The following is a 16,086-nucleotide window of genomic DNA, read 5'->3' as shown; positions in this document are numbered from 1 at the left end:
TCTTCTAGCACATATAGATATGTTTCATTCACAATGGTCCTGCATATTTTTCAGTAAATGTTGGCATTGCTGAATAATTGTTTTCATGTTAGGTTTGGTAGTTCAATTTTTTGATGACCCCACTCATTTCAGATTTATTGTACTTTTATCAGTAGAGCGTGTTGTTCCACACCAATAAACACGTTACATAAATTGAGAGATAAAATAATTAATTGTTTTCAAGAAATTGTTCTATTACTGGAATATTTGAAATCTTTTAAAGCTTCAATGGTCAGGTGGACCAAGTGGTTGATGTAAATGGGGAGGCACATTGTACATCTACTTCAATTTAATTTTATTATTAAGATAATCATTCATTTTTTTAATTGAATGATGAAATATTTGTTCACACACACACACACACACACACATATATATATATATATATATATATACACACACACTCACACAAAACACACATTTTATTTTTTAATAGTTATTAAATATATTGTGTTAAAAAGTTTTTCTGGTTTGGTTATGTTTGTTAATTATCAATTATTTGAGTGGTATTAACTAATATTGTTTTAGTGGAGATAAAAAATACTGAAGACATTATTTTGCAATTTTGAGCCCGGACTTGCTTACGTTTTACATTACAGCTTCACTGTTTGAAATCCAATTTGGAAAACCAATCTAGTATTTTGTTCAAAATAAAATGCTTAACATTCAGTTTAAACCATTACTTTCTTACATTGGTTGTTAAATAATTAAAATTCAAAACATTGTAGCTGTTATTTTAGATTTTTCAAAAATAAAATTTTTATATGTCCTTTTAGAAAATTGGTTTAAAAAATATGCCTAATTTCATAAAAATAGTTCAATTTTTTTTAGAGATAGAAATCTCTATTAACAAATATAAAATCATAGACAGACAGATAAAAATATGTTTTCAGACCTGTTTTTAGGAACTTGTTTTGTACTAATATTAGAGACACAAAACTGAAGCATTTGACCTTTTTTAATCACTCTGTAATTAGTGCTTATTATGTGTTATGTTTTGTTCTAATATTTTATATTCTATTTATTTGCTCTACTGTACTGTTTTTATTATTATTATTGTTTCTTTAAATTTAGACCAGAGAAATTAAAATCAGATGGTGAAGATGGTTGGATCATTAATATTCGTCCAGCACACCAAATAGATGGTCCTAGGCCTATACCATTTTCTGCAGTTGTGTTAAACCTTCCTCCTCCTATTTATGGTAAACCATCCTTATTATCATATTCAGAAGTCAAATCTCTATTTGGCAAGGTAATTTTAGATAAGTTATATTTACTCATACATATTTACATTATACTTAATACTATAGCATATAAATTGTTTAGTTAGATTTAAGACAGATTCTGTCTTATATACTTTAGTTTACGAGGATTTTTTTTTTGTACATTTTAAACAATTTTTTCCTTATTCTGAGATGTGGCAGCTTGCTGTCAATTCTTTAGTAGATAGAGTGCATTTTCTAAATGAAAATATTGAAAGATCAATTCTTGATTTCAATATAATATTTCTATTTTTAAAAATTCTGAAGCACGTCAATAGATGTAGTAGCATTTTGTTCTTTTTTTCTTTTTTATGTATGAAACATATGAATTTAAATTAATAATTCAAATTTTCTGGAAATTATTAATTTTGACAGTGACTCAGATTATAAATTAGGTACTATGTTTGTATACATTTCTAGGAATTTATCAACCAGTAAAAATTTACATTCTTATAATAAAACTAAAAACTTGTGAAATAAAGTAGTCAGACTCACCTAAGTAAAGACTCACATTTTACTAATATGATACCAAATTTATTATTATAAGTCTTCTTTTATAATAAATTATAATTTATCTTTTGTATACTCAAGGATTCTGAAATTTTAGATAAGTGTTATAAATATATGTTCACAAATTGGTGCGTTGTTGTTTGAAATATTTCATAGTTATAAATTTTTTATTTAACTCTTTCAAATTTCATACACCATGAATTTCATTTACATAGCTATTATTAAATAAAATTTTAGCTGTTTATGTGAAATACTAGTACTACTAACTTTTACATCCAAAGTAATCAAAGTTAGTTAAAGAAATCCTTTGCAAAATTCAATTAGTAGATCTAGTATTACCATACTTTATTACTGTGCTAGTCTAGTTCTACATTCTTAGCAAGACATAAATCTAACTCTTCAAATTAGAACCTATACCAGCAAAGAGTATTAATTATGTTTATACTCAGAAATTATATTTCTTCTTTAAAACACTGTAGATTTAAATATGAAGTTAAGAAATTAACCACTAGTAAAACTGCCTGTAAAATCCAAGACCTTTTTTTATTGGATTCCATTATGAGGTCTCTGTACATTTCCATTTTGACCATACCAGTTGATATAGAGTCGAATAAATTGTATCATTTTAACCAATGCTGAGTACTGGACACTGAGTACTATCTGTATGTTGTTCCCTACCAATTATGTTTGTATCCAAACAATAATGTAAATTGTTAAACTTAAGGGACCTTTATGAACTAGTTTTATTAAATCTGATTTCATCTGTCAACTTCCATATACTTAGTTAACATCTTTTCATTTTCAGAAATTATACTCCTGGAAACTTTTCAGGAGTTTGAAAAGTTTAATATTTACTTATTTTATAAACTGAAGAAAATATCTTAAGTATATGAAATTTCTTGCAAATTGTGTTTTTTTATGTACAACAGTTTTGATGACTTATTATATCTTTTAAAATGTTATATACATGTACTGGAGCTAAATATTGTTGTATAGTATACACTATATCATATAGTATAGAGAACCCAGTTTATTGATGTAATAGATATGTAGCAGTCATCATATTTTTGTTAATGATATTTATGTATGTTAGAAAAAATTTATTTTACTGGATTTTATTTAATTTTAAAATATACTTTTTGCTGGATGGTGCTTAAAGCCTAGTTTAATGAATGTGCGATAAAGGTTCTTATCATTCTGTGGAAATTAACGTTTTTTTCTACACAGATTATTTTTACTAACCCCTACACTAACCAGCTAGCTGGTTGATTGGTCATAATTATTCCTGAGAAACAATCTTTTTTTGTGGTTGAAATAAGATACGATTTGTCATCTTTAATTGTCTGCTGTTAACTAATAATCAGCTGTCAACATTATATTTATATGTATACTGATATTCATGTTCTCTAGTGTAGTGAAAATATAAATTATTAACAAAAATCATGTACAATGACACCAAAATAGCCAAGATTTTAGTGTAGCCAACAATTTATGTTAAAACGTTTGAATTTATGAATTCATTGTAGTTATAAAATATTATATCACATAATGCATTTTAATCATTATTTTGTAAAAACTGATAGTTGGTCATAATCAGTGGAATAAAATATTGAATAAATAAACTAACTGTTAGTTTAAATAATTCATTATGTTAAAAAATTTCCCTTCATAAGTATATGTTTATGCTAGCATTTGTAAATGTAATATTCTTCAAAATATTCAAGTATTCAGGTTTATTGTTATTTCTAGATTATTTTCTGTACTTGTTGTTGTATGCCCATGTGTAATAAGGTGATCAGCAACTTTTGAAAAAATTATTTTTTTGTAGGCTTTTTAATGTTCTAAAATTCTTTGTTTAAATGACCTGTTGTTAATTTCCCAATATATATTTTTTTACTATCATTACAGTTAATTTGATAAATGCTGTTCCTGTTGAATTTATCTCTTGCTGTAGCATTATTTTGATTTAAATGTTTGTTAAATTATTTATTTGCTTTTAAAATCTATAATAGTTTTCCTTATAATGTAACTATTTTTATTTTTAGTATAGATAATATATTTCCCAAATTTATGTTTCTTGTGTTTTTCTTCAAATGCAACTAAATAAATATTGATTTCTTTTGCATTCTTTTTAATGTATTTCTTGTTTATTTTCACTGTAAAGTATAATTATATCCATTTTGGTTGGCTATAAATTTAGTTTGTTCTAATTATTTTCCTAATTCTGTTGATGGGAATATAAAGTATATATATATATACAGGCTGCAGCATTTAATATTACCCATTTTAAGTTGACTTGGCCACACTGCATATGTGGATTGCTGGCAGTAATGATTCCATGTGGTGTTAGATTCAGTGAACAATAAAATGTTGTGCACTAGGGCTCATTTTGTGTGGAACAACTTACGTGAAGCAAGTCAATTATATCCATGCATGTGAGAGTTTTGTTAGACAGATAGTGATGATCAGCAAAGTAGACCTGTACTTTCAAGAAAAATAATTGGTCAGTTTGTGTATCAACAGTGGGAGACTAGATTCATACAGGATAAAGCCTGTACTCATGAAAACTCTTACCCAGTCGCCTAAATATGTTGAGTGTATGAAAACAGCCTTGGAGAGCATTAGGAAAACATTTCAACATATAAACTTGTTAGACAGAAGTGTGAGCAAATTTTACTTGGAGATTTGCATTTTCACCCATATAAACTAAAAACAACCTAGAATTTGTTTGCTATTGCAAACAAATGGTAGAGCTGTATCCTCTGCATGATGATCTCAAGAGATGCCTCATCATGAGTGACAAAGCAATATCTTTGCTCAAACAATGCTGCCGATATTGGGTGCCTATAAATCCACACAAACTCCTTGAGTGTTACAGCAGTCCTAAAGTTGTTGTGCAGTCTGCCATTTCAGCATAGGGAATTATTAAACCTTATTTTATCGAGATTGATGATGGTGTCTCTGCAACAGTGGATGCCATCATTATAATTACAAATTGAAAATTTGTCTACCTTAGTAAAGATGTTGCTTCTAGATTATGGTGAGAGCATGATATTAGAAGGATGGTGGCACAGTCCATACAGCACAATGCTGTAAACATCCTTTGTGCTGCAATTCTCTAGGCGACTTCTATCTTGGTTTGGTGACATTCAGTGGCCCTCCCATGTATCACACTTTACTGCAGCAGAATTTATTTTTATGGTAGCAATTGAAACCTCAAGTTTTCTCTTAGACCTCCATGTCATTAACAGCCTTAAAAATGCAATTTGTCAGGATATTGCAAATATTGCAGTACTCTACATTGGTTCTTGGTAAGTGCATCTGGGAAACTGTAGCAGTACATTGACTGCCAAGGTAGACATGACCAAGACTTTGTACTCAAGTTATGAGGCCTGTTTTGTGAATACAAGACACTGACTTAGTTAAGGCTAGTTGTATCTGTTACTGTGTACAATAAATGTATTATCCTACTTTCAAAATTAGTTTATTAATTGCTGCACCCTGTACTTTATACATATATTGTAACCTATAAACATAAAATCTTTGTGGATAAGATATATAAATGATATTTCAATAGTACTGTACTGTAAAAAATGGACATTTAGTTATTTCAAATTTAATTCTTTCAACAAATATGTATATTTTGTTCAACAAACTCATATATAGATAAAGTTTGTTGTGGTAGCTAATAATAAGATTAATAAATGTTTTATGGTATGACAAACAAAGCACACACAAATATACACACTCTTATGAAACGAATACACTTTGGTAAAACCAATAAGACCTTTAAAAAAAATATTTTTTTAGAAAATTTAAAAACATACAAAAAAGAGTTTTTCAAATGTTTCTGATTACTTTATTGCATAGGCCTCGCAGACATATAGTAAACAAATATAGAAATTAATCTAAAAATATTAAAAATAAGGATTACTTAGAAAAAACTTCTAAAATTCTACGTTTAGAAAGCATAAACACATAATGCATAGCAGTTCTACTCAAGGTCTGAAATAGTGTTGATATTGCTAATAGTACAATGAGGGCGGGGTTTAGTGAGTGTACTATGAAAGTAAGTTGTAGGTAACAATGAGCCAGTTGCTGGTCCAATATGAACGTGATGAATTATTTAAATTTGCTTAATTGTCTTAAAAGCTAGCTAAATTGTAAATTATATTTCAATTCAGTTTTTACTTGTTAACAGTGTTAATATATATATATATTCTAATATAATATTTTATAATTGATGATGGAAACATAGATTTCAAAAGTTTTTAATATAAATTTACCGTTAATAGGTGATTTCTATTAATAATTAATTCATTAATATGTACATAAGGTATACATCTCTGTAATTTTGCTGACTAGCTTTATGAAGCAATTTAAAAACACTCTGGTCTAAGAAAGTCTTGAGATGTTACCAGTTTTACTAGAAACTCTTTTTTTCTTCACAACCTTTTTCCATCATCTTGTTAACTCAAATTACAAAACTACTTTAAAAATACAAAGTTAAAATTAATTTAAAATTAAATTATAAAATATATTGCTGTTAAAATGTATACTTTGCAAAAACAAAATCTCCTGTTAAGATTGACATATTTCTATAAATTTCTACATATTTTTTAAAAATTTTTTTACACAGTTTGGAAGATTATTACAACAGATATTATGCACTGTTACTTACAGTGAAGTATCAGGTTTATCATATGTTGAATGGGATACTGTAGGAATTACTTCACACTTCATGCAACATTGGTGAGCTTCTCTATTCATTGTTTACTATTTTAGTTTATTAATGATTTACTTATCAGTTGATTGTGGTAGCAAAGGAAAAAAAACTGGTTGCTACTTTTTTTTATTGTTTTAAGGTTAACTTAGTCCTATAAAAATTCATTTTCTTTTGATTGTTTAGTTTTTAAAGGACTTGAAAAATTATAAAGGCAAATTTAGTACTTAAGTTCAAATTCAGAATGCTTGTATCTAGTAGCTTTCTTTCAAGTCTGCAGCATGGTAACAGATGTAGTTCTAAATCTAATAATAACTAAAGACTGAATCCTTTTATAGATAATATAATTAAGTAGAAATATAACACAAAATGTATTCACAACAAGAAATACAGAATCCTTTAATTGACATGTAATGTCAATTAAAGGACATAAAACAATGTACATTGTAATGTAATGTAGTACATTGTAATATACTTTGCTATGTATACATTGACATGCAATGTAATAAAAAAAAGGGAACTCAGTGGAGTTTTATAAAGTCTATATAAAATAAATATTTAAGGGTTGTAGGCAGATATCAGATAGAAAGAACAGGGTTGTTAATAATAATAAGATAATCGAGGACTCATTGTTCCCAGCTAAGAATTGAAAGAAAATTTAAAAAATGAGGATATAGATAAGATAACACTAGAATTTAGGTTGTTAGATCTGTTACATAATGAGAGAGGACATATTGTTTATTCTACTTAAGTACTAAAAATGAATTTTAGTAAATTTAAAATTACTTTAGTTATATAATCTCATTTTCTAGTGATGCCTTCAGTAAAGCTGAATTTTTAAAAATGTCACGTATAAACTAATTATTCATACTTCTGTAAATATAATATTACTATTGAAATTTTGTATTATTACTTTTATTTAAATTTGTATTTTTTTAGGTAGTTAAGTTGAAGTAGTGAAATTTTTTCTCTTGTTTCTTGTGCTTGAGAGCATAAACAGCCTATACCTTAGAACTTTATTTCTTGCTCAACTGTGGAGATGGAGATAGCAAGCGGGGTTAGTCAGCTCATACTGGCAGCACTGAATCTAAACTCCAAAAAATAGATCCAAAATGTATTTTTTAGATCTCTCTATAATTTATAATTTCTCTATAATTTCTATATTCCCATTTTTTCTTATGTGAAACAGAATGAAGATTTCGAGGAAAAGTTTAATTTTGCTGTCACTGTTCCAAGTTGAACACATTACTATTTTTTTTTTTTCAAAATGAAGGAGCATTTTATAAGAGAATTTATATTTTTTTTTTACCAGTTAATCTGCAATTTGTAGTTGGATGTCAAAATTATATGAATATAAATAAAAATTTTGTTTACTTTTGCTGAGCTCTGCTGTTTCAGTTTGGAAGAACCAAAAGTACTTGAGAGTATATCTGGTCATTATGGAACAGGTGATAAATTACCAGTCACAAATATGAAAGATGTGTCTAGCCATATGGCTGCTTCAGCACTGTTATATGAATTATACAAGTCTGTACTGGATCTTAAACTTTATTCAGAGTAAGATATAAATTTTTTCATTTTTACTTTATTTTTAGCTTTAACTCTTTGGAGTGGTATTTAGTTGTTGTATCCTTAATAGTTGATGTTAACTGAGCTTGTAAAAAAACTGGAAACAGTTTAAATATATATGTGCATTGAGATCAATGAGATGTGTATTTAGTACAATTACTGCAGTTTAGTATGTATGGAGCTGGATTACTCTTTATATTAGTATGTGTTTTCTTTATACCATATTATCTTAAATTTTCTTTTATGGTTTTAAAAATAACACTGTAACATTCTTTCTTAAACAAGTTGATATTTTTGGTTTGATGAATGGTTGATACATGTTAACAATATGACGTACACTTATGAAAAATCGTTACTAATAGACACATCTGACATCTGTCAGCTTATTTTATACCAGTCTACTTGTAATTGAGAATATAATATAAATTATTTTTCTGACCTCTTTGTGACGTCAGCATGTGCAAAAATGATTTTTTTGATGGGGAAGAAGAGGCAGTAAGTGGTAAATGGGTCTCTTTTTTTGTGGAAAATAAGAAACAGAGAACTTGGACAAAGAATGGAATCATACAAAATGGTTTTTTACCATCAAATCAGTTTTGTAAAATTTATTAGTTTTACAATTAATGAATTTATCCGTAATACATCTTTCCATCCCATGTATTACAAACACGCAGTATTCTATGTGTATTATTATATTATTGCATAGTTAGTACACTTTTGTATGTTAACAACTAAGATACCATTATATTTTGGCCTGCAGTGTTTTTTTTTTTTTTATGAAAATTTACAAAACTTTTCTAGCTGTGACACTCAGAAATGATAGAAACTCTCTAGTCTAAATTGGTTCAACAACTGTACTGGTAAAAAGATGTAACGATGTATTCTTAAGGTTCTAAAATGGATTCAGCATAAGGCAGGTGGACAGAAGAATATTTTTTTAAAAATTTATTTAAGTGTCATTTTGGGACTGAATTCTGTTTCCCATAGTATAAAATACCTTACTATTCATATAGTTCAACAAAAACCCGTTTTACATGATTTCATTTTGTTCAAGACATAAAAGAGCTATGAAATACGACCATAAATGCTTCTCATATTTACATAATAAAAATAATTGTTTATGTTGAATAGTAACATTTAATTTTAGTTAAGAAACTAAAAACAAGCATTCCTTTATATTTTTATTCTGAAATTTCACTTTTGACAAAGTAAAGTTAACCACAACCATTTAACATATACAAGGTGTGTTCAAAAAGTAACGACAATTTTTGTTTTTTGGAAAGAATTTTATTTATTCGTCTACATTAATGTTATCCCCCTTCAAAGTAGTCCCCATTAGATATTATACACTTATGCTTTTTGCAATCCCCAAAACACTTCTGGAACTCAATCTTTGGAATAGTGTCTAGCTCTTTCAGTTATTCGCTTTTAATCTCATCTATACTTATAAAACGACTGCCCTTTAAGGTTCTCTTTGTTTTTGGGAATAGAAAAAAGTCACATGGGGTCATATCTGGCATCTGGGGTATCATTTCAGTATTGCTTTTGGCTAAAAATGACGAACAAGCAATGAAATGGGAGCAGGCGCATTATTGTGTTGCAAAGCCATGAATTGTTTTGCCACAAATCCGGATGTTTGTTTTTTGGATTGCTTCACCCAAACAGCGTTAAAATTATAAGGTAATATTCCTTAATGATCGTTTGACCTTGTGGCAAGAACTCATGATGTACTATGCCATTAAAATCAAAGAACATGGTGAGCATAACCTTCACATTCGACTGTACTGTCAAGCTTTTTTCAATCTTGGTGATCCAGAATGCCTCCAATGGAACGATTGAGACTTTGTTTCAACATCATACCTGTAAACCCATGTTTCATTACTTGTTATGACACATTTCATTAGTTTTGCATTGTTTTTGACTTAATTTAACGACTCCAGAGCAACTTCCATTCACTGCTGTTTTTGTTTGAAATTCAACAAAAACAGCAATTATTTAAAACAATAATTATTATCAAAACAACATTATGTAGATAAAAAACAGCAACTTGCATTCGCTGCTGTTTTTGTTCGAAATTCAACATTTTGGAACAAATTCACGTTCCATATCTAAAACAACTGAAAAAAATTTTATGGTATGAGCCAGTTGATATCCCAACATCATTAGCGACTTCTCTGATTGTGATTCGGCGATCATGCATAATCATTTCTTTAATTTCCACGTTTCATCAGTTGTTGATGTGCCAGGGCGTGTGGAGCACTCATCATCTTCAGCATACTTTTCAAACACATTTACCAATACAACAACAAAACAATCCCGAGATTCAGACTAATACAACCAACAAAATTTCATTACTTTTTGAACACTCCTCGTACTTAAGTACTTGTTAAACTTCATCAAGATACAATGTTGTTGTTCATTTTATTTTAGTTACTATTTAATATTTGTGTTGATTACATTTATATTATTGCATCTCTATTATTTACATTTCATACATTGTTCTAAATTTATTTCGTATTTTTGAATGAATAAAAAACGTTAGGAACATTTTTTTTTATTATTTCTTTGAAATTACAATTCAAAAGCTACTGTTTTCCAATGTAATTTCAAGTTTATTTAAGCACGTGTTGATAGTGTAGAACCAGTTTTTCTGGGCTGTAGGAAGGGTATGGTATTTTTTTTATACTTTCTCAATCTTTGGTCTTGGTCCTTTTGATAGTGATCCAGAATCAAGAAATTTGCTAAAAAGCATTTGATTAACATGGGATGATACATTCATGCAAAATAATTATTTGCAATTGCTGCAATTGTATGATATAATATTACATTATTCAGGAATGAATATTGTATGGTTTCAGTAGAAAATAGATCATGCAGACTTAATTTGCAGCTGCTTACACACAGAACATACTATCTTTCATGACTGACTTGCAACAAAGCATGTTCCGGTTACTTGGCTATCTCCTGTATGTTCTTGATAGCATGTATATTGCTTTATATTTAGATCAAAATATCTTTTATACAAGGCAAAAAAGTTATAGATAACTTTTTTCTTAATTAAAATAGGAAACTGTAACTTTATAACATTAACTGTTATGATGCAAGTAAATTTTTAGAAATTATGTTTGTTAAAGATATTGTTCAAGGTATGTTATACATTTGTTGCAGATCAAGATTCTGGAATGATATTGTAAAAGAACTTTGGCCACAGTTCTTTAATTTTCCACTGGATTTAGAATATTTTGAACCACTTAGTATGCCAGAAATTGTTACAGGAGAGTGGTGTGCAGGCTATTATTCACACATATGGTCTAGAATGATTGCTGCTGATGCGTATACTGCTTTTAATGATGAAGGAGTGGATGATACTGTCGTTGGTACTCGGTATGTTTTATTTTAACTTAATTAGCAATATTAATTTATCTTTTTCCGACATTTTTACCTAAAATCTAAGGAAGTACTGACTTTTGCAGCATTAATCCTTTCTGTATGGTACAACAACTTTCTGACTGTGATGTTTTTATTTCTGAGATCCAGCCGATTAATGATATTTCAAATTTCTGTGGTTTCTAAGAATGAACATTTAAACTTTTTTTTTTATTTGCCATGTTGACTATGGCTTACACCTTAGTTTCATTCTTTTATCATTTGTTGACGTGTTTTTCTGAAACACACTCATTGTCAAAACTTGTACTGGTACTTTTAAATTTCTGTTAATCTTTATGTGTAGTGTTTAGTCAACACCCTTCCCTACATTTGACGTCGTGCCTTATCTGGCCTTCTTCTTGTTTATTTGTTGTTAATAGTTATATTTTAATTTTATTTATCTATTTCCTGTTTTCAATAAATTGAGGTTCTAGAAAAGGACATTGCTTGATTATTGATCTGTTCATTAATGATGGTTTTATTGTTAATGTTTAGTTTAAAGATTTTTAGATTTTCTAAAATGTTCACTCTTCTTCCTTTAACACATTTGTAAATTAATTTAATTAGTTCTTCCATTTTCATTGGGCGTATGTCCTTCTTTTATTAAATGTGTTGCATAATTAGAATCTTGTTTTTCATTTTCTCATGTGTTCGTTACATCTTAATTTAATTTTCTTCCCATTTGATGTATGTTGCATTGCATCTACATTTTTAGTTTGTATATACCACTAATGTTGTATATATCTCTTTCTTGTATGTTATTATTAAAAATCTTTTTTAGTGTATTATTTGTATTTATAGCCATTTTTATGTAATATTTACTAAAAAATTGTTTAATTGGGTAAATTTTTTTCTCAGTAAATGTTAATTTACTCCATTTAAAGGTTTTATCAGTTTTTGTTTTTAATTTCATTTAATTTATTTCCATTTTTATTCACTTTTCTGATTTCTTTTTTTATACCAGTAATTTTCTGCTATTTGAAAATTAGTGTTAATATGTTAAAGGAGGAGGAATTAACATTTTAGAAAATCTAGAAATCTTTACATTAAAGAGTAACAATAAAACCATCATTAATGAACAAATCAACAATCAAGCAGATGTCCTTTTGAAGAACCTCAATTTATTGAAAACAGGAAAAAATAAATAAAATTAAAATATAAGTATAACCATTAATAACAAATAAACAAGGGAAGGGCATTGACTAATGCTATATAAAGTTTAAAAGTACCAGTACAATAACTTTTGACCATGGAGTGGTTCTGAAACGTGTCAACAATAATAATAATTTTTTATTTGGTTTGACTAATAGAATGGTGGTTATAAAGAGTTTTGTTATATATTTTTTTGCAGATTCCGTGATACATACTTCGCATTTGGTGGTAGCTGTGATCCTCATGAAATTTTTAGAAGGTTTCGTGGTCGTGATCCATCTCCTCAAGCATTTGTACGATACCTTAAGTTGAATGAATTAAAAACAACATAATTTGCTACTGTTATTTATTAGTAAAATAAAATACTTAAAATTTACGTGCTGTCATGTTTTTTAAACTAATCAACTCCTTATGTACAATAATATTAGTTGAGAGATGAATTTTATACCTTGTATTAAATGATGAACATAGCTGGGATTTGATAAACCCCCTCAAAACTACCTTTGAGGTTATATGTCTATGAAATTCACAATAGTAACACGTTCAGTATGGCATGGGAAACATTTGCATTTGCTAAGCATGAGCCGTATGACCATAAAAAACTTATGTGACCTTAATGAGTGTTCAAGTTTTTTACACAAGGACAAGTGATGTGTGTTAACGTATGACCTGTGCTCATGAAGACACATGATTCATTAACGCATCACCTGTCATGGTGAATTTTTTCACAGTTTTCACCCTTTTAAAACAATTAATCTACATACCATTTGGTGGTAATTTATCTAGTAGTTTTTTATTTATGAAGCAAAATGAAAAAAAAAAATATTAATATTAGACTTATCTTCACTTTGTATTAACTTACTAAGGAGTTATGTTAATATCTATCTAAAGGTTAATTTTAAATTTATAAATTAATAAAAATATGTAATGAAATAATCTTATATTTGAATATTTAATATAATTTTCAAAATTTATAATACATTCTTCTAAATGTTATATCTACACAAGTACATGCACACACACAATGTATACAGTGTGATCACTTTCAGTTTGGTAACTATTTTTTTAGGCCTATAAACTGCAATAAAATATTTATAGATAAATAAATATATACAGGTGACTCAAGAGGAAAATTGTAATTTTGGAACATATTCTAGAACTTGAAATAAGGAAAAAAATTCATACAAACATGTCTGAAAATGTTTTGTTAACAAGTTACGGCTAGTGAAAAAATTCAGTTCCCCTCAGTGAAATGAAGATATAATAAAATTTTTGTATTATAAAAGGGGTAAAATTGATGGTTTCTTGACCTAAAAATCAAATAAAACAGCTCCCGGAACTCTTATCTCATAGTTTTCATGATGTTCAACAGAAAAATTCATTAATGAAAACCACTTTTTTTGATTTGAAAAACAATCATTCTGTTAAATGACTAAAAACACATAAATTGTATTTAAAAAACTTGTAGAGAATCTAATTCTGAGAAAATGTATGAATAAAGTCTATGAAAAAATTCAACATTTATTAAAAACAAAACTGAAAAATGTTATGAATTTAAAAAAATTAAAAACAGCTGTTTTAGTAGAACATATTTAGACTTTTAAAAAATTAACATACTTTTTAGTGAAAATCTAAAAAAACTAAATTAATGTTGGAAAATTTTCTTAGGAAATTTTTAGAACATTGCTTCCACCTCACTTATTCCTCCATTACAGACAAATTTTTTAATACATCTTGAAAATGTTTCTTATCCTTATGTTTATTTAAGGGTAACCGGTTACAAAATATTTTTTATACTGATTGTTTTCTTAACATAAATGTAAATAAAACGCAAAAATATTTTTGTTACTTTAATATAAAATTTACAGGTAAAAAAGAGGTTATATTATGGATAAAACTTTTTCTCATGTACAGATTGAGTGACAAATGTTTATTATGAAAAAATTATTTAAGGCTAGTGCATTGACAATATGAAATGCAATCAAGTCATTATGGAGTTTCACAGAAAATGAAGTGCAGCAATGCCAAGGAAATTCAAGAGATGTGTGAAGCTAGAGAATGCGATAGTTTTTCATTATTTCATGGATGTAAGTCTTGATTTTTATAGAAATTAAAATTCAAAGGTTGAGAGCAGAGTTAAATGATTTTTTTTTTCTAATGCTTTTATTTATAGTCGCATCAACAATTATAGTCATTAACGACTACAGTAACACTATCATGTAGTATTATATAAAACAATAAAAATGATAAAGAACAAAAATAAACAATAAAGAAATAGGAACAATAAATAACAAACACAGAAAAGCGACAACAATAAATACAAAATAAAATACATAAATCAGATAAAAATCACTAAATCGTATTCTTCATTCCACTGTAGGAGAAGAACTGCAATAGAAATTTCATATTCAAACCCAGGTCTAAGATTTGTCAGATGGTTCCAAAGATTGGGCAATCAACGAGCAGGTGGTTCACGGACCATTTGACCTTGCAAGCCTCACAGATCTTCTGAGGAGAGCCAAGTAGGTGAGTGTGGGTAAGCCTGGTGTGTCCAATCCTTACCCAAGTTGACTTGGTCTCTTTTGTTACTCGGGATGGAGGTTTCTCTAGCACATTCTGTTGCGTAATGCTGTGGGAGGGCTTAGCAGCTAGAATCTATTCCATTGAGCTCACAATTTTACATCTCTCACATGTCAATTGACATGTGGGCACTGAGAGGAATAAGTGCCACTCAAACAATTGGCTTCAAACCAAAGGATTGGAGCTAGCACCCGAAAAAACGCAGATGGTGGCCGTTACAAGAAGACATAAAATTGGAAGGATTAGAATACAAATAAACAGTTTTCAGGTGGAGACAAGCCCCCATGTGAAATATCTGGGAGTTTAATTTTCACAGTCGAACAACTTTAACCAGTACTTACAAGAGATTGCAAATAAGGCTGAAAGAGACACACACACACACACACATTGGGACGTCTGATGGAAAATAAATGGGTCCCGAAAGCGGACAAGAGGAGATTACTATTGTCGGTAGCCACATCGGTGATCTTACATGCTGTCCCAGCTTGGATCGGAGATTTTAATTGAAAGAGAAATGTACAGAAGCTAAGAGTCCTTACAACGGAGAGCGAATTTGAAAATGATCAGTGCTTACAGGACAGTATCTGCGGCCACGTCGAGGGTACTGGCGGGTGTTCCCCCGATCCAACTACTGGCAATACAAAGGACCAGAAGAAGAAGCGAATACTGTACTTAGAATGGCAAGAACACTGGACAAGAGCTATAACTGGGGCTTAGACCCGCCGGTTGCTACCAGAGCTGGGGTCGTGGCGGGGAGGGTACACGGGGGTGTGGGATGATACTACGTTTCCCAATTCCTCTCCAGCCACGGTGAGTTTGGCGAGT

The 16,086-nt window shown here is 28.9% G+C and overlaps 1 protein-coding gene across 1 annotated transcript in view; it reads left to right on the top strand.

Moving 5' to 3' along the window:
* LOC142326199 (uncharacterized) overlaps positions 1-13,057 on the top strand; it is a 62,967-nt gene extending 49,910 nt beyond the window's left edge. Inside the window, exons 10-14 of the mRNA XM_075368483.1 lie at positions 1,114-1,291; positions 6,451-6,563; positions 7,933-8,091; positions 11,272-11,487; positions 12,881-13,057. Coding sequence (XP_075224598.1) covers positions 1,114-1,291; positions 6,451-6,563; positions 7,933-8,091; positions 11,272-11,487; positions 12,881-13,013 — 799 coding nt within the window. The 3' untranslated portion in view covers positions 13,014-13,057. The remainder of the gene's footprint in view (positions 1-1,113; positions 1,292-6,450; positions 6,564-7,932; positions 8,092-11,271; positions 11,488-12,880) is intronic.
* Positions 13,058-16,086: the final 3,029 nt, after the last annotated feature.

This window comes from Lycorma delicatula, chromosome 6 (assembly GCF_047948215.1).
Source record: "Lycorma delicatula isolate Av1 chromosome 6, ASM4794821v1, whole genome shotgun sequence".
Taxonomy (NCBI): Eukaryota; Metazoa; Arthropoda; class Insecta; order Hemiptera; family Fulgoridae; genus Lycorma; species Lycorma delicatula.
The sequence above is the reverse complement of the archived record's forward strand: the minus strand, read 5'-3'. Positions and strand labels throughout refer to the sequence as shown.